The sequence below is a fragment of the Epargyreus clarus genome, unplaced genomic scaffold, assembly GCF_041222505.1.
Source record: "Epargyreus clarus isolate Ecla_fem2 unplaced genomic scaffold, WU_Ecla_fem_2.2 ptg000027l, whole genome shotgun sequence".
NCBI classification, from domain to species: Eukaryota; Metazoa; Arthropoda; class Insecta; order Lepidoptera; family Hesperiidae; genus Epargyreus; species Epargyreus clarus.
Genome location: NW_027332234.1, coordinates 11,611,798 through 11,635,162, shown reverse-complemented (window position 1 = coordinate 11,635,162; position 23,365 = coordinate 11,611,798). Strand labels below are relative to the sequence as shown.

Here is a 23,365-nt window from a genome sequence, read left to right as displayed (position 1 = left end):
TTATACGCAAGTATTCAATACATTGGGTTTTAATTATTTTTAACTTTTTAATTATTTTTATTAACAAGTAATAAAAGCTTGTCTTTAAAAAGTTTTTTTTTCTTTTGATTTTTAACCTGTAAGATTTAATCTTAACCCTACAGGAACTCAAATAAAAAGCATTTACCACGGAATATAAAATTCTAAACATAGCGTTTAATGGTTAACGTTTGTGCATATAAAATTAATTTTATAATATTTATTATCCAAGTACAGCCAGGCTGTCCTATAATTATCCGTTTAATCGCTATAATAGTTAATGGTACCGATTTACGATTTATAAATTTGTCCTTTATAGTTTTCTGGGCTTCTTACAGAAGTCATAAAAAGTCTATCTACACTTTAAGAAGTTTATGGACAATATAAATAATTATTATCACTTTTATTTAACATGTACACACAAATATCATACATAATGCTTTGTTTGAACTTTTCTCACTTTTATTTTGATTTCAAGTAGAAAATTGGTCGCAATCCACCAGGTCCTCCTCGGCTTCCTCATAGATTAGAGCCAAAAAAGGGGGCCCAAAAAACTCGAGTTGCATGTTTTTAAACCATACTGCCTCCAACTACGTTTAACCATTGCCATGCCACAATGACAACCGAACAAAAAAAGGAAAAATGAATACATGACACCACCGAACAGGAGGATTGGTGACCTGGAGAGGAGGGCGAGTAACTGCTGGATTCAGACGGCTTGGGGCCTGTCGGAGTGGCGCAAATTCGAGGTAGCCAGCAGTGAACGTTCTAAAGGATGGATGGATAGCAACCGGGACCGAAATAAAGAAGATTGCCCACCGAAGAACGGAAAAGCGCAAGTAATTTAGTCACTGGCGATCCAACTGCCGACTGCATCACGAGTTACTTAGCTTTGTAGATCAGTTACCATCTACACAAATACACATAATAGTAATATAAGCTACATTTTAACCTTCATAATATATAGGTTACTCGCATAAAAATAGAAAAAAACGCGCGCGGCCACGCCGGCGCTACCGCGGCGTAAATAAATCTCATTACATTTACAAGTAGCTTCGTGATTGGTTATTCTCATCAGAATGAGAGATCAGATTGAGGGATCATAGTAATGGGCTTATTTAGGGCCATAAATAATAAATAATATGCGAATAATCTTGCTTGTCTGTCATTACGCTACTTGTACGATGGCAAAATTTAATATGGTAATTAGGGCTAGTAACCACCTCAAGCTATGAACTATAGCGATTTTTGTATCTTTAATTTTTATATTCAAATCCACAATCAACTATTTTTAACATAAATTACGTGGGTCATGTAAAAAAGCGGACACGGTCAGATGTTGTATGAGTGACTGATTGAAATGACATAGTTACAGTGACTCAGTACAAGCTTTTATTTAGCTTGTCCTGTTAGTTCTTTTTTTATAATATAGGAGTAGCAGACGATGCAGTCCACCTGATGGTAAGTGGCTACTGCCGCCAATGGACATCTGTAGCCACAGATAGGATTAGATTTTCTTACCTGAGGTCGGCTACAGATGCGCCGCTACCCCTGAGGATTAAGATGGAACGCCTCGGAAAAGTATGTCTATCTTACCACACCCTTCAAAACGGAACACAGCAGCGCCTAACACTGCTGTTATTAGGCAGAAATAGGTGTGGCGGTGTGCCGCCGGAGTCAAACCAGAAAGGGTTCTATCACCTTCAAAGTTCGCTTGTATGTGAGGGCCAAATCTTACAACTGAATTTTAAACCAGTTAACAATTAACCGATTAAACTGAAATTTTGCATACAAGTTTGGATGACAATGATTAGTGACGTTATTCTAAGTCCAATATGGCGGATACCCCAAGTCACCGGATTATTTTATATTCATCCCCATGACATGGGCATCAAATGAAAGGGTTATTTAAAGAAATACGATTATTTATAATGATTCTTTTAGAATGTTGTTTTTTATACCTACGAAAAGGGATTTTAAAGATGAAAAACATAATGAAGTTACAAGAACTCTTATTTTTTAAATAGGTATAAGTTTATTATTTTATAAATTTTATTCTGCCTTATAAGTAGTTTTAAGCGATAATTTATTCTGTAAGGCAAAAGCTTCAAAAAGGTTAACTTAATACTTTATCAATGGTAGCTACGTACCTATTTATAGACCCCGTGTGTACAAAGGTTTTAGGTTTCAACCACCCGTTCGACCTACATTTATCAGGGCCAAACTAAGTTAGCGGATAATGTATGCCAAACTTAAGTATCCAGTATCCACCGATATCCGTGGAGGATAGTCTACCTAGACCATAGATTAGTAAAGATTACTCACTCCTAACAAGAAAATGTACCCAGTTTTGAGAATTGAAATAGTTGCGTAAAAAAGTTTTGCCACGTCTCCGTGCTAAAATGCCCCGAAAATATTTGAAATAATTATTTATTTATTACGTAAATTACGCAATATTAGTTATTTATTCGTAAATTTTCTCTAAAAATGTTTTTATTTGTCAAGAATTCAAAAAAAGAACTTACTAAAATAAGCCGTTTGTGGCTTCATTCAATTTCAAGGCGGCGAAGTATCTTTACTAATCTATGACCTAGACTTGACTAATTTATAGATACCGTTTACAACTAAGACCAAGATATAGGTATTAGACACGATGACAGATTTTCAAATTCCTTTGTACGATGGTACGCGTTACTATTTCCAAAAATAACATAATTTCAGTAATAAATTAAGTTTAAAGCAAATAAAAGCATGTTTCTACCTATTCTAAATTGTGAAAAAGCTCGCAGGTGTCATGGCGTTCAGTGGTGATGTCACGGCTTAACATTGCATAGAAAAGTTCAAGCGATGGTGATATCGTACCGGTTTGAAGGGTGTGGTAAGGGAGACAGACTTTTCCGAGGCGTTCCAGCTTAGTCCTCAGGGGTAGCGGCGCATCTGTGGCCGACCTCAGGTAGGAATATCTAATCCTATCTGTGGTTGATTACAGATGTCCATGGGCGGCAGTAGCCACTTACCATCAGGTGGACTGCATGCTCGTCTGCTACTCTTATGTTATAAAAAAAAAAATCAAAAGACGATTGTTATTTTACGATCGCGTTTTGTTTTCGGTCGCTGACGACAAACTGTCGCTGCCTGTCGTTAACGGGGCTCGTGGCCTGTCGCTCGTATATTAGAGCCCTTATAGGACAAGAATGTAATACAGCCGGTGTATGATATAATTATGTGGTATTTGCGTAACGTAATCATGGATACCACCTTTAAAGATTAAATAGCGTAATTGTAATCGAGTAAGATACTTGTAACACATGTTTAGAAAAACGAGAAAGCCGATTGCGTACCTATACCTATAACTCGCATAAAATATGCTGTGTCAAAATGACGTCAATTAGGTATTTTTAGGCGCCGTACCCAAAGTAAAAACGGAATCCTATTACTAAGTATCCACTCTCTGTCCATCTGCTCTTTTGTCCGTCTATCGCAGGACTCTATATAAATTTAGCCAATTATTCTATTTCATTGTTCGCAATGACATGCTACAAAGACGAATCTAACTATGTACAAGTCGTTTTGACCACAGTCCGCGCCGACTGTAGACGTGGACAACAGTTGAGAAAAATAACTCTTCTGTTGCACTTGGGTAAAAAGCTAGAACAACCTTACTATTGTGAACGTGGAGGTACCAACGTCACACATATTTCTAGTGTGAAGCGTTTCTGTGGAAGGGTGTGGATGCTGGCTTACATATCGCTTCTTTGCAAGAATAATGGCACAAGTCAAAAACGCAATTTTCAAGAGAGCCAGTTTAAAATTAAACAATGTTTTTGTTTCCAAATCTTTTATTTAAATGAGAATTAAAATAATGATAAATACAATTATAAGTAGTTATGTATATAACCACAGTACTGATAGGACACATTAATAAACAAGTAATTTAATTAAAAAATCAAAAACCCGACTGCACTAAACAGGCTGAAATAGAATTTCCAAAAACGGTGAAATAGGGGTTTCATTATTTTTATGCAGAAAGCTAAATACAAAGTTTCATAGTAGGTATCTGCTTCAACTGTCCCTTTAGTACCGGGACCAGAATAGGGCTACGGTATCTTCTGCCTGTCGTAAGAGGCGACTAAGGGGCTTCCGGGGTTGCGGGCGGCAAGAGTGGGAGCTCAAACCGTCCAGCAAGCGACCCCGAGAAGGACAGCGGTTTGTGTGGTCGCATATCGCTATAATCACCAGGGGATGTGAGAGGAGCGTAAATTGCTCCCCCCAGGGCAGAGCCCGTTAGAAGGGCATCGCGTTAGGAGGACTCCGGTTGTGTTCCGTTGGAGATCCCGGAGTTCTCCACCAAACGCTGAGGACGGCCACCGGGGGGGTTTTAGTGCGTTAAAATCCCACATAACCCGGCATCACTCCCATGGCGTCGGGTACCTTTTGAAGGTTTCCCCCTCGTCATAAAAAAAAAATAGAGGTATCTCCTTCAAAAACAAATGATGTTCAAACAATATTATCCTATTTTATCCTCGTAGTGCTCATTTACGCTATATAAATAACCTATAAGTAAAATTCCAGCACTCTAAAGTGCAGCGGTTTCCCTTAGCGTTGATCTCTGTCACAGCAACCCTACTCATTTAGTCAGACAGTCATCTCGATGTAATATATATATGTGTAATCTACCCTTTTAATTTCCTTTGTTTTGATACCCTACTCGATAGGTTTGGTATTTATTTTTAAAAAGTGTTACTATTCGGCAAAAAAAATCGTTAGGGGTAGAATTTCATTATTTTTATCCAACAAACCTGATACAACATTTTATAGTGTTGCTTCAAAATTGACGGTTGTTCAAATGAACTTTTAACCCTTATTTTACCCTCTACGGGGTTGATTTTTCGGAAGGGGATAAATAGGTGTGTCTTTATTCCTACTCACAAAGCTAAATACTAAATTTTATAGTAGTTGTTTCAAAATTAAAGAATTTCAAAAAAACTTTTTTTCCCTATTTGACCCTCTTAGGGGTGGAATTTCCAAAGGGGCTTTCGTAGTACTTATTTACGCTTTATAGGGAACTCGTGTGCAAAATTTCAGAACTCTAAGTTGCGCGGTTTAGGCTGTACGTTGATTTCTGGAAAATGAAAAAGTCATTTAATTAGTCAGTCAGTCAGTCATCTTGCTGTTTTATATATATACAAATATGTTTTTATAATCTCCGTTTAATTTACTTTCATTTGATACCCCACTCGATAGGTTCGGTTAACTTTTTTTTTTAAATGTGTTACTATTTCGCGCCAAAAATTCGCTCTTTTGATTTTTTTTTTCTAACACCTATCTAAGGACACTTGGATCATTGAGTCGAATATAATGACATCTTAATTGTCGAAATTTAACCAGCCATTTGTAAGATCGGTTCAAATAAAGAAAGACAAACATACAAGATACGCGCGAAAAACATAACCCTTCCTTGGCAGTCGGGTAAATAAGAAATATTTGGGATTAAATTGTATCTTTAACAGAAAAATGAATTTTGAGTTGTGTCATTCTTCTTGTAAAGAAGCGATATGTGATGATCATCTTAGATTCAACTGTAACGCATGTGTGACCGGCTTCAGGTAGAACTTCTGATCTATATGGAGTTAGTTAGATAGTCAGATTTCCATGAGTGGCAGTGACCCAGTAAGATTACTGCACACTCGTTTTCTACTTCATCTTACAAAACCTGCGTAGTGGAGTGGCAGACATTGTAAGACGCGAGTTCGATCCCCGGCCAGGCAGATATCTTAATAATAAATTTAGATAATTGTTCTGGGTTTGGTACTGACACACACGATACAGGGAATCCTAGTGTGATGTGAATGCAGAAGGCATTTATTTTTTTAAACCACTAAATAAGTACGAAACCATCTCTTATTTTTTAGTAATACCGAACTCTGTAAGTTTCGTAAGGTTTTTAAACAAAGCGAGGTTAAGTTACGATTGGTAACCCAACACCCTGTTAAATGGGTGTTATGACATTAGCTCAGTGAAACGTGTTAGTTGGTCGGGGTTAGGTGTCAGGTAAGCGGATTGGTCAGGAATAAGGATGGGGTTACACAACTGTTGTTGTTGTTGTTTTGCAACTGGAATAGAGCCCAGTAAAGACAATTGGTACTTATAGGCTACTTCTAAATGTTCTTCGACTCTTCCAAAGAAATCGCGTATCGTAGATTTCTTAGAAATTACATGTAAATTTTGTAAATTAGTAATTTTATCTGCCAATATTCGTATCGTCAGAAAGTGTGTACACTTGAGACTTTTTTATAATATAGGAGTAGCGAACGAGTATGAAATCCACCTGATGGTTAGTGGCTACTGCTGCACATGGACATCTGTAATCACACCCTTGTAATATTAGATTTCTATCTGTTCTATCTATTCTATCTTCTACTACTACCTATCTATTTTACTACTACCACCGCTACTAATGTTTTGCTAAACATTAGTAGCGGTTGTAGTAGTAGTAGTAGTAGTAGTAGTAGTAGTAGTAGTAGTAGTAGTGGTGGGATAGCAATCCCAGAGAACGAAATTGAATCGTCTCGGAAAAGTATGTCACTATTACCAAACTTTTTAAAAAAAGAACACTGTTGAATACTGCTATTCAACAGTGTTGTTGTATGGCAGAAATAGGTTTGGCAGTGGTACTTTGGGAATCGAACCGTAAAGGGTTCTATTGCCTACAGATCCTTAAAACACAAGTATTCAAAGCTTTGTCAAGTCGAGCAAACCGCATTATCCAGTCCCAACTATCATTTTTCATTTGAATAAAAAACACATTTTTATTAGTGGGAGAATAAGGATTAATTAGAGCTTTACAGATGGAGACGAATCGATAAAAGAAACTGCGCAATAAACAATAATTTTGATGTACATTTTTTACTTAATCGGTTAAAAGAAATAATGTAACATTTAAATATTTATTTATTTATACTGTAAACATTTATGTTCATTCAATCAATCAAATCCAATCAATCAATTTATACAATATTCGTGATAATTTTTAACCAAATGATTATTATAAATGTACATTTGGTAATTTTAATAACCATGGAATAACTGATTGTGTATCATATAGCAATGATTGACATATTAATTAACTCCGGTTAAAAGCGTAAAACGGAACAGCTTATAAGTCAACAATGCGAAAACAACGGTTTTCGCAACCGAAGCAGTCGTTTGCTTGTGCGTATTTGTTGCGGGTGAAATATAGGCAGTAATGTTATTTTTAAGTACCAACCTGCTAATGAGTTTTGCTCGGGTGACCATAGGTTTTAAGTTTCCTACAATTGCTTGGTTGAGATTGCTTGGTTTTTTTCAAAAAATGCTATACTATTATAAAAATCCAATATAAGGAATAAGGATGTTAAAGGTGAAAATGTAGAAGAAACATGATTATAAGTGTATAATACAGAAATAAATATGGTGGTATAAAACCGTATTCAAAGTAATAAGTATTGTGACATTTATTGACTATAGACGCCTCTTATTTTAAGGGGTTTAAATTGTGAAAAAATATAATTATTTATTTTTATTAGCTACACAAAATCATTTGTCGTAATTCGAGTAGTTAAGAGTTTTGTGAATAACATAAATAACATACTATTCATTAGTTCATTATTCATGAGTTCATTATTATCGGATGATCAGTTTAAAACTACATACGAATTTTATTTATTGAATTTATAATTTTAAATATTACCTACTATTTACACACTATTTATAAATTTTACGCACTACAAAATTGTAAATACATCACTAAAAATAAACAAAGTGATTTGTAAACTATTTCTATTCTTGGAAATCAACACCATGTAAACAACGTTTTAATTTTGGTCGCCCTACTTTTCAAAAGTATCTATTCAAATCAACGAAGTTTCGTAAGCAGGAAGAGTATTTATTGACGCTAGTGTGAAATGATATTATTGCATCAAACTTTATTAGTTTGAGTCGGACACCTCATTTAATTCGTAACATCATAATAAAAGTTATATTTTTAATTTTCTTTCGTCATTAGCAGAAATATATTTATAAACACTTCTGAATTGACAATTCACTATAAGTCTGAATTTATAATATGTAAATTCAATTATTTCTTCAATTCAATTCAATTCTTTCTTCTTATTCAATTCTTTTGCTTAAGAGTTTGTTTTATAGTTACATCGGGTTTGACACTTTGATAATGTATTATTGTTTTTGAGATAAAGCAAGCAACTTTAAACACATTTCTTGAATGGAAACTGCACTTAATTTCCTACTTTTTTTTTTGGATTAAGGGTTCTTAGTGGGTATCCCGCAATTTGTTACATAATTTTGTAATTTTGAATGTAACTTAAAATCAAATGTTTTACGCCTCGATATGGAACCACAAACTCTTATACAACAAGTCCATATGCCACAAGGCTATCGCTGCTTTAAGCTGACTCAATCGCGTCATTTCGAACAAACCTTTACGCAGGTAAAGTCTACAGTACGTACAGTAATGACCCTTTCAATCCTCGACAATAATGCCCAATAAATTAGTTGGAGCGAGAAAAATACGTGACTCTGATGTTCTTGTTAGCGGCTGAGTCAGATATTACCACGCAGCGAGTGCAGTTATTGTATTACTAATACGTACGAGGTTCTTACTATATGTATATGCATGCCTATATATTAACAATAACAGTTTTTATACAGAAAACAAGCCACATGATGTTATTTGCCACTGTTGCCGATCTGTCATGAAATCCATCTGGATTCTACTTATCTTAGAACTCATCTGAGGGCGACTACAGTTGCGTTGCTAGCCCTAGTGATTAGGCTAAGTTGGAACGCCTCGGATAATTCTGTCCGTATCACACATTCATCCTAAACACAAATGTCCTATACTACTGTTATCATCATCAACCCATTATCGTCCCCTACTGGGCACGGGTCTCCTCCCATAATGAGAAGGGTTAGATCAATGTCCACCGCGCTGGCCAAGTGCGTATTGGTAGACTTTATATACCTTTGAGATATTTTTTTATAAATCTCTCTGAATGCATGTTTCCTCGCGATGTTTTCCTTCACCGCTTAAGCAAGTGATAATTAATTTGTAATACGCACATAATTTTGAAAAATCAGAGGTGCGTGCCTGTACTTTTATAAGGTCGTGGTTTTTCGGTCAAACTATACTGGTTCCACCACCATCTATATACTAAAATAATCCACACAGTACGGCCGAAATTTTTCATTGCATTTCATTTCATTTAAGTATTGCCGAAATAATCAACCTCTACGCGTAGCCGATTCATAACCCGATTGTGAGCATATCCAAAATATTTCCATTAAAACGATAAAAGGTTCTGGAAACAATCCACAAAACGAACAGATGCCAATGTCAATTTGACGCTCATAAATTTAGTCATCAAGAGAAGCGAAGACTGAAAAATCCGTTTATACGCTACACTTGAAGCGGTACCAGCTCAATATATCAATAAATGTCACATGTAAGTAAACAGAGTAAATAAACGTGGCCCCGAAATATCTGTCTTATTGCGAAAATTGTTCTACGGCTTTTGTCTCTGAATAGGGTCCATACCCTTGATGTAGGTTGAGAATTTGAATTTTGCTGAGTTAATGAAGTAAAGAGGTTTTGTGTACGTTGTTTTTATGTACGTTTATTACATAAAATGTGTAACAAACGGACATAGAAAACGAAACCACTTAAGACCACATGGAGTCTTAGTGTTTCAAAATTGATTTTTAGCTATTTTATGAAACCATACGGGTTCTGTGACTTTTTACTATGGTAATGTTTTTTAACGAAATATTAAATAGCTTTAATTTAAGATAAATAAATTCCAAATCTCTTCGGAACAGCTTTAAAAAGCTTTTTCGGCCCGAGCGTTTTAGTGGAAAATGCTTTTATTTTAATTATTTTTTATTAAGCGTATTTTATTTGTTTGATTTATTGATAATAAATTTAATTTTAATTTTACGTAATGTAATAAATTTACTAATTACATCATTCATAATTTTATTATTACAAGTGTAATATTCCCCAATTTAACATTTAGCCAATAAATATAACTTGAAAAATAAATATTATCTACTTGTGTATACAAATATAAATTATGTGATTAATAAATCTTTATCGAATATGTAATCATTAGAGTTAACCTTAATTACCATAGGCATTTATTACGCACATTTATTATAATTATAGTTATTCAACCGAAATATAATGGAGTTATTGATTAATTAAATGAGTAATATCTGTTTATTTCGTATGTAAATATAGTTGGAAATGTCATTTCGTAAGATTACGACATAATAATTATGAGATATGTTATTGAGCAAAGCAATTTACACGGATTAGTGATTTGTTACTTGATAATCCTAATTAATGTGTAATATTAAATACTAAGTATGCAATTAGTAAGTATGATATAAACTCCGTACTATTTTGTAAAATGTAAACATAAATTCGAATCTTGATATTTTGAATATACAGTGCTTCGTATGATTTCGTGTTTTGTTTGTTTTTGCTTATATGATTGGAGTAGCAAGCGAGCTTATTGTCCATCTAATATTTAGCGATTACTGCCGCCCATTAATATCTGAAGCCCATACCATGTAGAACAGAAGTTATGCCAAGCCGAACACAGATGCATTGACACTTGTGAGTAGTAAGGTGGTCTCCTCATGAGACGAGATGTTGACTTCCACATCCTTCAATCGAAATGCTAGAATAGCTTTACGCTAGAAGTGGGGGTGGTAGGTTATTCTTCGGAAAATACAAACATAAAGAATTTCACACAATAGTGAACAATAGTAAACGTTTTTATTTTAACTTTTTCTGTAAATAAAAACGTTACAACGTTTTTATTCATTCTTTTCTACGTTATAATTCATTCTTTTCCTGTAAATAAAAACGTTCCAACGTTTTTACAACGTTACAGGAAAATAATCAATTCAAATCAATAATTAAAATTTTAAATTTTTTTACATAAAATAAAATTTCTATTTTCGAATAATAGTTAAAAAGGTACCAATTATTAGTGAAAAACTGACAAACAAATGATATAAATGAAAATACAAATTTAATATAAAACACTTAATTTTTGTCAATTTTAAATATTTATTACTCTTGTAAATTAAATAGCTTTTATCAGCACTGTAATTTATATTTCCGTTTTAAAATCTGTTTGTAAATGTAAAGATGCGAATGACACATTTATAGTGAGTGTAATTTTAAAAATGTATCTATAAATACCCAGTCTGCCAGTCTGTCTGTGGGTTGTCGTTTTTCCGTCTGTTTCGGTGTATTTCACGGTATTCGGTCTGAGCGAGTATTAATAACTCCAAGCTTAGTTCTCAAGTCGAAGCGTTAACTTAGACACTTAGTATTGTTTCGCATCTTTCAAAACTTTGTTATAAGGCAAATTCTTGAACACAAAGTTTCTTTGAACAAAACAATTTCCCAAGATAAAAAGTAGCTTTCTTTAATTTATGCGCAATAAAAAAATAACAAATGTTTTAGATGCATGGAAATGTACTTAGTGTTAACAAAAATATATTTTTTTTACACTTAAAATCCCACATTATTATAATGAAACTGGTATGAAGGCACAAAGACGAGTAAAAAAACCACCCGCCTCCGAACATAAATCTAGATTCAAAGTTTATACGTGTTTCTGGCCGGAGATTCAACCCGAAACCCTATAAATATCTGAATAGATACTACTGTGTCATCATGATCGTCAAAATGCATAATATCTTTTATCCACGTAAAACTGCTAGTCCGCTCTGAATAGAGAAATGAATCGCTTCGCCATAGCAAATTGTATGACTACACCTGCTCGCAACAACTTTAGAGCGGACTAGCAGTTTTGCGCGGAATATACCTCCTTAAATTCTGTCTACAATAAAATACATACTAAATTATAGCCATTTCCATGCCAATAGTGTTACCCTTAAACGCATTTACTAAAATAATTTGAACATTTGATCTTTCTTTTAAAAAGGATACGTTTAAATTCAATCAATTGTAAATTATATAGTAAAATACAATTGTGTAATATAGAGTCATTCTTATTAAATTAAAACACATTTTATTTAATATTCAAGCGATTATCGTTAACATCGAGAAATGAAATTATTTATTAGCATGATTTAGTCATAAATATTTATAAATAAACTGTCTGCCAGTACGTCTGCGCGTTGTTGTTTTTCCGACTCTTTCACAGTATTTTGTCTGCACGTATATTTATAACTTTTAGAGCCAAACTTTCTGAAGAGCGACGTAAATTTAATTTCATAACATTATATAGTATATCTATAATAGATGCTGTCATTTACAATTATTCGTATGAATTTTTAGCTAAGCGCAAATTATAAAATCAGTTTACCTGTTCTTGCATCAATGATAAAATCTCATATAAAAAATCAAACGAACATATTTTTACACCTTTCTTAACCAGTTGCGTTATTTTTTTTAAATCAATTATAATTAACATTATAGGGATAAAATTTCATACACGTTAGGATCCGCCACCGAATTTATAACGTAAAATAATCAATATTTTAAGACATTCAACTGTATAATATCCGGATATGCAGAAGAAAAGTCTCACATATGTCGTATGACCACTTGGTAAAAAGTTCTTCGTACTCAATCAATTTTTTACAACAAAATCTTGACAATGTCCGCCCTATAGCCCTATATATTTAAACTCTTTGTTTAAAATAAAACCAGTGTTGTCTGTCAAGTTGTCACTAGACGGTGTTGTCTTATCATGTCTGTCAATATGGCGCAGGCGTTAATGCAATTTGCATAAAATCTTTTACGTAGTCTTGGTTAACCATTAATGTTCTTTAAAGCGTTAAAAATAAGAAAAAATATTCAGTGATTATAGTTCACATGTTCTCTCTCGATTTAAGTAATATTCTATATTATTTAATCTTTAATTTATATCCTAACTACGAGTAATATTAGAAATGCAGAAATGAATGTGTTTGTTTGTTTGCTACGCTTTTACGTTTTACCTACAAAAACGATTGTCATGACATAATTATTGTACACTGACTGCGAGTGAAGCCGCGAGTGAAAACTAGTGAGTAATAAATTAATAATATTATTACATCACTCATATTTTTAATAGTAATTTCCATAGATTAGTAAAGATTACTCACTCCTAACAAGAAAACGTAACCAGTTTTGAGAATTGAAATAGTTGCGTAAAAAAGTTTTTCCACGTCTCCGTGCTAAAATGTCCCTAAAATATTTGAAATAATTATTTATTTATTACGTAAATTACGTAATTATTACGTAAATTAGTTATTTATTCGTAAATTATCTCTAAAAATATTTTTATTTGTCAAGAATTCAAAAAAAGAACTTACTAAAATAAGCCGTTTGTGGCTTCATTCAATTTCAAGGCGGCGAAGTATCTTTACTTATCTATGGTATGGTAAATTTATTAGAAATAATTTGTATATTATTTGGGTACGTTTATATCGAAAATAAAATACTCTTTAAAATACACTTCAAACAATATACAAAGATGTAAAATTAATTATAATATGACAAGAATATTCACCGTCTGGATGTATGTCTGTGTTTATTCCTGTTACGTCTCTTTCCGTGTATACATTGTAAACTGTAATGTCTTATACACGGCTTAATATTCTGTCTGCTTATATAAATATCTTCAAGGATAACACAGCTTAGTTCCTTCAGTTGACAGAGCAAATATTTAGAATACAAATTTCGATCCTTATTAATCGTAATAATTAATATTTATTTTCAATAAAATAGATTTTTAGATATTCAATGCACGTGTATGTAAATTATATTTTGTAGTATTGCAAATGGATAGATTAATTATAATTATTGTATATTTATTTTTAAGTAACCAGAAAAAAAAATATGTTCAAAATTTTATTATTATTAAAATTTTATTGTAAAATATAAAATACATTTAGTATTTTTATATCTTTTAATAAAAAAAAAACATTATGTTATATTAATTATATTAATGAAAAATTGCATTTATTTTGAAGTCTTATTAAACTTGTCGCATTATTATTATGTTAAATTTATCTATACCGTTAATTCATATTGTAATGTTTTTAATTTATACGGCTTCTCACGGTTTCAATTCTTTGCTACCGGCATTTCAATGCTGTTTATAAATTAATCTACAAAAGATAATGTAGATTAAAAAAGAAAAACACTTAGAAATTACGCAGTTAAATCTTTATTAACTAAAGAACAAAGCCAGGTCTAGTGACGGCGCACGACCGCTGAAATTAACTGCCGTCTTGACATTGCGACGCTTGCCAAAACATCGTTGTTTCGTTTTAATTAAGGAGTTTCCGCATTTTCAGCTCCTTCAGCTCTTGGTCATCGCAAATAATTAATATTATTAGGTCAAGTGAGTAAGGAGTTAAGATTAAACTCCTTCACACTTTTCTTTATTAATTTTTAATTAATACTTTCTACACTCGTATAGTCCGCGTAAAACTGCTAGTCCGCTCTGAATATATAAAAATGAATTGTGTCGCCATAAATTAAATTATGACCGTAAATTGTATGACCTGCTCGCAATAACATCAGAGCGGACTAGCAGTTGGGCGCGGGCTATGTAAAATATAATTTTAACTCATATATTTTTAAAAGCGTCGTCGACGTCAACCCATTACTGTCATACGGGCCTTAAGAGAGTAAAAGGTTAGACTGTAGTTCACTACGCTGGCTGGCGACTTCACACAGTACTTTTTTTTGTTGATCTTAACGTCATTTTCCGAATTAATGGAAACATGTCACATTGTTATCTAACGATATCCTTCACGCGAGATGGATGTTTTTTGCAGAGTTATTATAAGATATTAGCATGAGGTTCTTCTGAGATTGTCACATCATAAGTGAATCAGTCAGTAAAGGCAGTGATAACCTCGTGGTTAAGAATCTCGGCCTCTCGATCGAGGAGTCCGAAGTTCAAATCCCGGGCACGCATCAGGCATCTCTGATTTTTCAAAGTTATGCGCGTATTAGAAATTATTATCACTTGCTAAACAGTGAAGATAAACATCGTGGGGAAATCTGCATACCTAAGAGATTTATAAAAAAAATGAATCTCAATGGCATGTGAAGTCTACCTAGTCTATAAGTGAATACGCACTTGGCCAGCGCGGTGGACTATGGCCTAATCCTTCTCATTATGAGGAGACCCGTGCCCAGCAGTGGGACAGTAATGGGTTGATGATGATGAAGTCAGTCGGACGGCATCCACACCTTTTCACCGAAACGGAAGAATTGGTTGACGGTACGAATGTTGTAACGTTAGCACCATCCCGGTAGAACTATAGTGAACCACAAGCATTAGTTATTAATATCTCTGCCGTTACACCCCACAATCGAATGCATTTAACTTATTTTAAGGCAGAAACAAACAAGTCATGGTATGGTAGCGCCACTGTACTTATAGCTCTATTACCCACAAAAGAAACTTTTCGAAAAGTCCAACCGTTATGTCGTCACTGCACCTAAAAAGCTGATTGTCCAAGCCCAATAACGCAATCTCATCCCTGGCCCCGTATCACGCGTCCAAGGAATGTTCTAATTTCAAATTACGGAACCAAATGAGTTTCAAATGAGTTTTTTTCACTATATATTTTCAAACAATCTATTCTAAGCTATTCATGCAACCAAAAAGGCCAACCATCGGTTTTATGGAAATTCTGCTGTTACCATACAATATGTTGATGTTTAGGGTTGCGTGGGTAAAAGTTACTTTATAATGGTTTAATTTTCTTCACTATCGCTATGGACCCCTAAAATAATCAAAATTATTTAAATTATTTTTTATGATTACAAGCAAAATTTCCGAAATGTGAAAGGATATACCGTTGAGAACTCTTTAATAAACAAAAATCTCAAGCATTAATCTTTCCCTTCGTTGTTTTCCCTGATAAAATCTGACTTTAAATAAATATAGTTCAAAAAACAAAAAAGCACGCTTTTATGATAAAATCAACAAAAAAGTAGAAAATAATTTTCAATTAAGGAACAGTAAATAGTATAATCGTGAAAAAAGCGTGGGGTGCTCCATGTATCAGTTTTCAAAAAGCGCCCCACACTTTTTCACGGTTTTTGATAATTCTTCAAAATTTTGAATTAAGTGAACTTTCGAAGTGGGTAGAAATCGGGTTCAAAGATTCCGTTACTTAGTTACATACATACCTACATACATACAACCCAAGCTAATAAAGGCGTGTCAAAAATAGATCTAAGAGTTTAAACCCTTTATGTCAAACGTGAGAGGCCGACATATGAATTTAGCCTACTAGGCCATCATTTTTTATTGGATTATTAGATAAATGCACACACACATGATTCAATACCCACACACAACATTAGATTACCTAACGAAGGTATTGGAGATTTGATTTCGACCTTTGACTGCACTTTTAAGGCAAGGCACTGACCTAAGTGAGTCACTATTTTGTAACTACAACACAATCACCTACATGTACACCAAACATTGTAAGCGAAATCCCTTCAGAAGCACGTTTAGCTCCGTTTAACAAAAACAAATCAAATTTCAGTCCAAAACAATATATAATAAAAGTTATTAAACCTCTTGTTCTACTGTTAGATGGCAGGCGATGGGTAAAATTGCTTTTAAACTTTGTCATTTATTATTTGTAATATGTATGCTACAAAAATTTCTTGTTCCTCTAATAGTACACTAGATGTAAACTTCTTAAGGTTGTACGACTCCTGAGGTACCACCGTCGCAGGTTTACTGCCTGACAATAGAGGTGTTCATCATATCAGAGGCTATAGTTCACCGCGCTGGCCAAGTGCGTATTGGTAGACTTCACATACTTTTGAGATTCTTTTTTGTAAATCTCTCAGGTGCGCAGGTTTCCTCACGATGTTTTCCTTCACCGTTTAGCAAGTGATAATTAATTTCTAATACGCACATAACTTTGAAAAATCAGAGGTGCGTGCCTGGGATTTGAACCTCGGACCCCTTGATCGAGAGGCCAAGTTTCTTAACCACTAGGCTATCACTGCCGTGGAAGTGTTAGTAGACTATTATTACCTTCTGCTAGTACTAGTAAGCTTTATTCATGAAAGTCGAAAAAGGAAAAAAATCTAAACAGTGTTGAATTTGCCATAACCTTTATCTAGTGATTATGAAACTTATGATTATGCTTTGAAAGAAGACGACTACTGGCTATTCTTCTAGTATTTTTTTATCGCTCAACTTTACTCGCCGATAGGTAAACAAGTGTTTTAAAGGAGTGCGACTCGAATGTGTTACGATAATATCATTCGAATGTGGTAGAGCCCCTTATCGTTCGACTCCGAAAGCCGCTCATTGGTATAACAATAATATTTCGCGCTACTGTGTAACTTCTACCGCTGTTAGTGAGACACATACTTAATGCAAAGTCGTCTCAACAATCGCGTTACAAAGCCGATTTCGCGGAATTATGAAAACAAACAAGATTGTGATGTGATTAAAGGATTTTCAGATTATAACATCCTGTAGCTTAAGCTTTGAGTCATGTACGGGAGTTTGGTTAGTCTTTTGGAAAGTGACATACAGACAAAATATTTTAGGATTTAATGGTAATTTTAAATGATGTGGATAAAGGGACTAAATGGTATTTTTTTTTTATACTTCTCTAGCCGACCTCAGGTAGGAATGTAATCTTATCTGGGATTGATTACAGATGTCCATGGGCAGCACTAACCACTCACCATTAGGTAGACTACAGGTGCGTCTGCTATGAGTACGTCTATATTATAAAAAAACAAGATTGGGCTGTGATTAAAGGATTTTCAGATTATAACATCCTGTAGCTTAAGCTTTGAGTCATGTACGGGAGTTTGGTTAGTCTTTTGGAAAGTGACATACAGACAAAATATTTTGGGATTTAATGGTAATTTTAAATGATGTGGATATTGGGACTAAATGGTATTTTTTATTTTTTATATACTTCTCTAGCCGACCTCAGGTAGGAATGTAATCTTATCTGGGATTGATTACAGATGTCCATGGGAAGCACTAGCCACTTACCATCATGTGTACTGTATGCTCATCTGCTACTCCGATATTATTAAAAAATGTTACAGATTTTTTTAGTACCTAGCCGAGAGAGACTCTAGCCCAGCAGTAGGATACAAAAAAAGATTATTTATTTTGTTACGATGTGACTTGACTGTCAAAAAAAAAACAAAATTAAGATGTTATTAAAAGATTTTCAGATTATAACACCCTGTAGCTTAAGCTTTGAGTCATGTACGGGAGTTTGGTTAGTCTTTTGGAAAGTGACATATGAACTAAATATTTTGGGATTAAATGGTAATTTTTATATTTTATATATTTCTGTGGCCGACTCAGAGAAGAATGTAATCTTATCTGCGGTTGAATACAGATGTCCATAGGCGGCAGTAGCCACTTACCATCAGGTGGAATGCATGCTCGTCTGCAACGCCTATATTATACATTTTTTTTAATAAAAGAAGACTGTGGTGCGATTAAATAATTTTCAGATTATAACACCCTGTAGCTTAAGCTTTGAGTCATGTACGGGAGTTTGATTAGTCTTTTGGGACGAATGACATACGGACTAAATATTTTAGGATTTAATGGATGATGATGGAAGATATTAATTGATGTGTTGCATTTATTACTTATGTATTGGATCAGCGCGCAGTTAAGTGAATGTTATTATGTAAGTATGCTAGGTGGTAGAACCCTCTGTGGTTCGATTCCGGCGCCACCAGTGTTACACCTATTTCTGCCTAATAACAGCAGTGTTAAGCGCTGCTGTGTTCTGGTTAGAGTGTGGTAAGGGAGACATACTTTTTTGAGGTATTCCAGTTTAGTCCTTAGTAACACTCCTCGGTATTCTTTAAAAAGAAGCTCTCCAAAGTATGTAAATTCTAACATTTCGTACGCCAGCGTTGGCCTATATCTTTTCTACTGTGAAAAGCAATCAGCCCAGCAGTGGGACAAGAATATAAGAAGATTGGTTGTGGAAATAAAACGGGAATAAAGGTCATTAAATCAGAGAATGATAGACAAGGTGGTAGAACCCTTTGTGGTTCGACTCCGGCGGCACCACCGCCACACCTATTTCTACCTAATAACAGCAGTGTCAGGCGCTGCTGTGTTCCGGTTTGAAGGGTGTGGTAAGGGAGACAGACTTTTCCGAGGCGTTCCAGCTTAGTCCTCAGGGGTAGCGGCGCATCTGTGGCCGACCTCAGGTAGGAATATCTAATCCTATCTGGGGTTGATTACAGATGTCCATGGGCGGCAGTAGCCACATCAGGTGGACTGCATGCTCGTCTGCTATTCTTATATTATAAAAAAAAAGAATGATAGACAGACAGACACATATACACCCATTAATACATATAAATGTATAAAATACCGTTCTTAGCTTCATATAAAATTCCGGAAATTTTAACATACATGAGCGGAAGTGACTTAATTTCTAATTTTACGGAATCAACATAGTGCGACCAACGTGACTATTACGGTTAGATGTGAGAGCCCCAAGTTCGAATCCGGCCATGCTGACAATGAAATTGTGAAATTTGATTCTTGTTATGGATCTGGGTGTATCTGTACCTATTCTTATTTGTGTGTGTCTATGGCGTCACGACACAGGGAATTCTATTCTCATGCTATGCTAGTGTTTAAATGATTAAGACTGGAAATAGAGATATTAAAATAAATATAATGTGTTATATACACGACGAATAGATAACCTCTTTTCTTTGGGTTAAAATAACGCTATGAATATTTAATTTCATGTCATTAAATTAAATGCAACATTAACGCTTTATTTATTAATAAAAAGCTAAACCCCGCGAACATAGATTAGTAAAGATACTTCGCCGCCCTGAAATTGAATGAAGCCACAAACGGCTTATTTTAGTAAGTTCTTTTTTTTAATTCCTGACAAATAAAAACATTTTTAGAGAAAATTTACGAATAAATAACGAATACTGCGTAATTTACGTACTAAATAAATAATTATTTCTCATATTTTAGGGACATTTTAGTACGGAGACGTGGCAAAACTTTTTTACGCAACTATTCCAATTCTCAAAACTGGGTACATTTTCTTGTTAGGAGTGATAATCTTTACTTATCTATGCCCGCGAATGAATGAAGTATTTATGTTATCCCCGATAAATCAAAATATTATTTTTAGATTCCATTAAATGGGCAGTTATCCAAAACACGACTGTGCTAATCGCCACATAGAGCGCGACTAATTTATCTCTTTGTCTATGGTATTGTAACAAGGAAAAGAAAACTCATTCTCGTTGATTGATATGTCGTTTGATTAAAGAAATTATTTCGGCTATCCGCCGGAGCTAATTTTGGATTCTAATAATAGCGTGCTAATGTCGTTTTATTTTTGACAAGCTTCTAACTGTAGAGAGCTCAATACCTCAGTTTGACCGGTCGAAGTAAATAGTTAATTAATGTAATAACGTGGCGCCGGCTACCAAATGCGGCTATTAAATTAATCTTTTACTGTGTTCATTGGATATTAAGTTTACACGTTGCATAAATAACGGTATTTTTATGTTTAGTTAGGAAGGTGTGTAAATTAACGATTAATATAATTTGAATTTTCTAGTTTTCGTCCGAAACCAGTTATCCATCATACATGTAAAATTCGATGATGAGAATAATACATACAACAACGAATTATGCCAGTAAACGGAATAGAACAATGAAAAAAATGCAAGTTTAAGAACACGAAATGGTAGAACAAAGATAAGGAACATGTAACTGGTAGAATTAATTACCAATACACGAGTGACAGCAAATATGAGGAACACGCGAATGATAGAGCGAAAATGAAGATTATGCAAGTAATAAATCGAAGATTAGGTGCACGTTACTGAAAGGACAAGGTGAAGAATGTTATTTACTATTCTTTGCCGTGACAGTAATGTTTCTCCACGAACATCTCTAATGCCTACCTTTGTTTAATGCTTGTGACGTTACAGTAACACCAATAAATGAAAATAAAATGAATATACGTACATATCTATGTGTTGCATTATAAATAAAACATCATGCAATGTAGCTCACAACATGACAAGCTAGTTTAATAAATATTACATTATAACTACTTGCTTTAAAAGAAGAGTCTTATTATTCATAAGATATTTACACTACAAAAAGGAATCGTATTAATTATAACATAATAATATGCGTTATGGTTGTTATAAAAACATGTCATATCTCGTTTGACAACTATTGTATTCTAATAGATATTGTAAATACTTTTTATGGTAATTGATAGGTATTAAATTTGTTACAGACTGATTATTCTATTCCGATAAAGATAATAATATCGTCCAAGTTTCATTAATAGGTTTACAAAACTATTTGTAGAGGAATACAAAGCCCATCACTAGTATTCGATCGGTTGTCGTGTAGCAATTGTTAACACATGTACATTTAAGGAATTAAATGTCCAAGTATTGTATTACATGACACTAATTGGACAGTAATAGTGAGGCTTCGCTATAATGTTACGAAGGGTCAATTCGACTGGGTGCATATCGATTTGTATTGTCCGAATTTGTAATGCTAATATTGTTATTGATTTCCTTGAACTCACCTTTAACGGTATATAAAATAAGTATATTTGCGCTATTGTGTCTCTGAGCGTACTTTTTACGTTATGGCTAATAATTTGGTAAAAAATAAAATCGCATGTGAATTTCAATTTTGTAAATTAATAATAAATAAAATACTTATACAATATTATTTTAAATTTCGCACTTGCCTGCCACCAGCTAACAATAAATGTTTTAACGGTCAAATAAATTAGAATTGCACAATAAAATAGATGAGTCATTTCATTAATAACATAAATGTAATATTGTATGTTTCTGAGTTGAACATCATAAATGATATCCACGTTAAATATCTTATTTCTATTAAGAAAATATAAATTAAATTCTAAATAAAAATATTTCTTTTGTCTTACCCCATCTTTGATTTCACACAAAATCTCTTAGTGTTCTAGCGTCATAAACACAAAACCACCTCTGCGAACATACAACGGGAAATAGTCCACAAAAATAAAAACAACCAAGCTTATAAAGACATATTTGAAATTCAATGTGATTGTGAAAAATGGGATCGGATTTGTAACCGAAATAAAGAACGTGTATTCCGAAATTATGCACCGGCCAAGCAAGTGGAAGTGTACAATTTACGGTAAAAAATCTATTCCGTACAATTTTTTATTGAACATTAAAATACGCGAATAAAATTTGAAAATCGAATCACTTATCCGGCACGAAAATAGGCACATGTATTCTTCTGTTTTTTGTAAAATTATTGTACAATAATTTATTTAGAATTAGAATTTTACGATTTTAAATTTTTCGAATATCGTTCGAATTTTCGACGTGACAGTTCATTTTTATCGTGCGTGTCGCGGTAAAAGCTCGTAAGCTCGAGCTGTGCGTGACGCACGCGCCGAGTGGCAACTGGAGGCGTGCGTGTGCAACCCGCGATGCATCGGCGCTATCAAATAAACAAAAACCGCACGAGGGGCATTCAATCTCGGGCGCGGATCCGAACGAATTGTTAATTTTATCACCCTGTCCTGTGCGCTTGATAGTTTTCGGATCAGCTTTTGATTTATTCATGTGGACGCTTTTTGCATTAACAGTTTATTTTAGTTTGATTTAGTAACCTATATAAAATGCAAAATTATATGTACAGAATATGGAAAATATGTTTGTGATAAAACCAATGGTTAGAGGAATTTAATTTGTAAATTCAAATTATTATAATCAGTTTGTAAAGATCACATCTGCAGGTGAGTTAACACAAATTAAAAGCTTTCTATATTTTTAACCCTAAATGAAATGATTTTCACTTTATTTAAGTGTCTTAAAAACTATTATGTTACTATTTTGTCTGACTAAACTCAAAATATAAAAAATAAATACAATGGGAAATGCAATTTATTTATTATAATATTGTAATATAGAAAGTAGACGTTATTAACCCTTAATAAGCCATAAGACTATTATTTCCCACCTCAAAGTTGCCCACAAACTTATTTTTCGTTTTTTTATTTCTACAGATATAATAAAATAAATCGAACGTATATTAAGATGGGTAGTTTTTTTAAGTTTTTTTCTAGCAACACTTCTTTCTAAACGTCAGCTTTCAATGTCAATGGTTATTCAAAGTGAAAAGTTCATTTTAACGGTCATTTTCTCCCAAAATTTAAAATAGTTTTTGAAACTGCGCCCAGAAAAATTCCTGTAAGT

General features: G+C 33.7%; 1 protein-coding gene across 1 annotated transcript in view; it reads right to left on the bottom strand.

The window, feature by feature from the left end:
- The window catches only part of LOC140753751 (protein NDNF), a 52,026-nt gene extending 29,432 nt beyond the window's left edge, over positions 1–22,594 (bottom strand). The window contains exon 1 of the mRNA XM_073088521.1: positions 22,063–22,594. Coding sequence (XP_072944622.1) covers positions 22,063–22,067 — 5 coding nt within the window. The 5' untranslated portion in view covers positions 22,068–22,594. The remainder of the gene's footprint in view (positions 1–22,062) is intronic.
- Between the last annotated feature and the right edge of the window lie 771 nt (positions 22,595–23,365).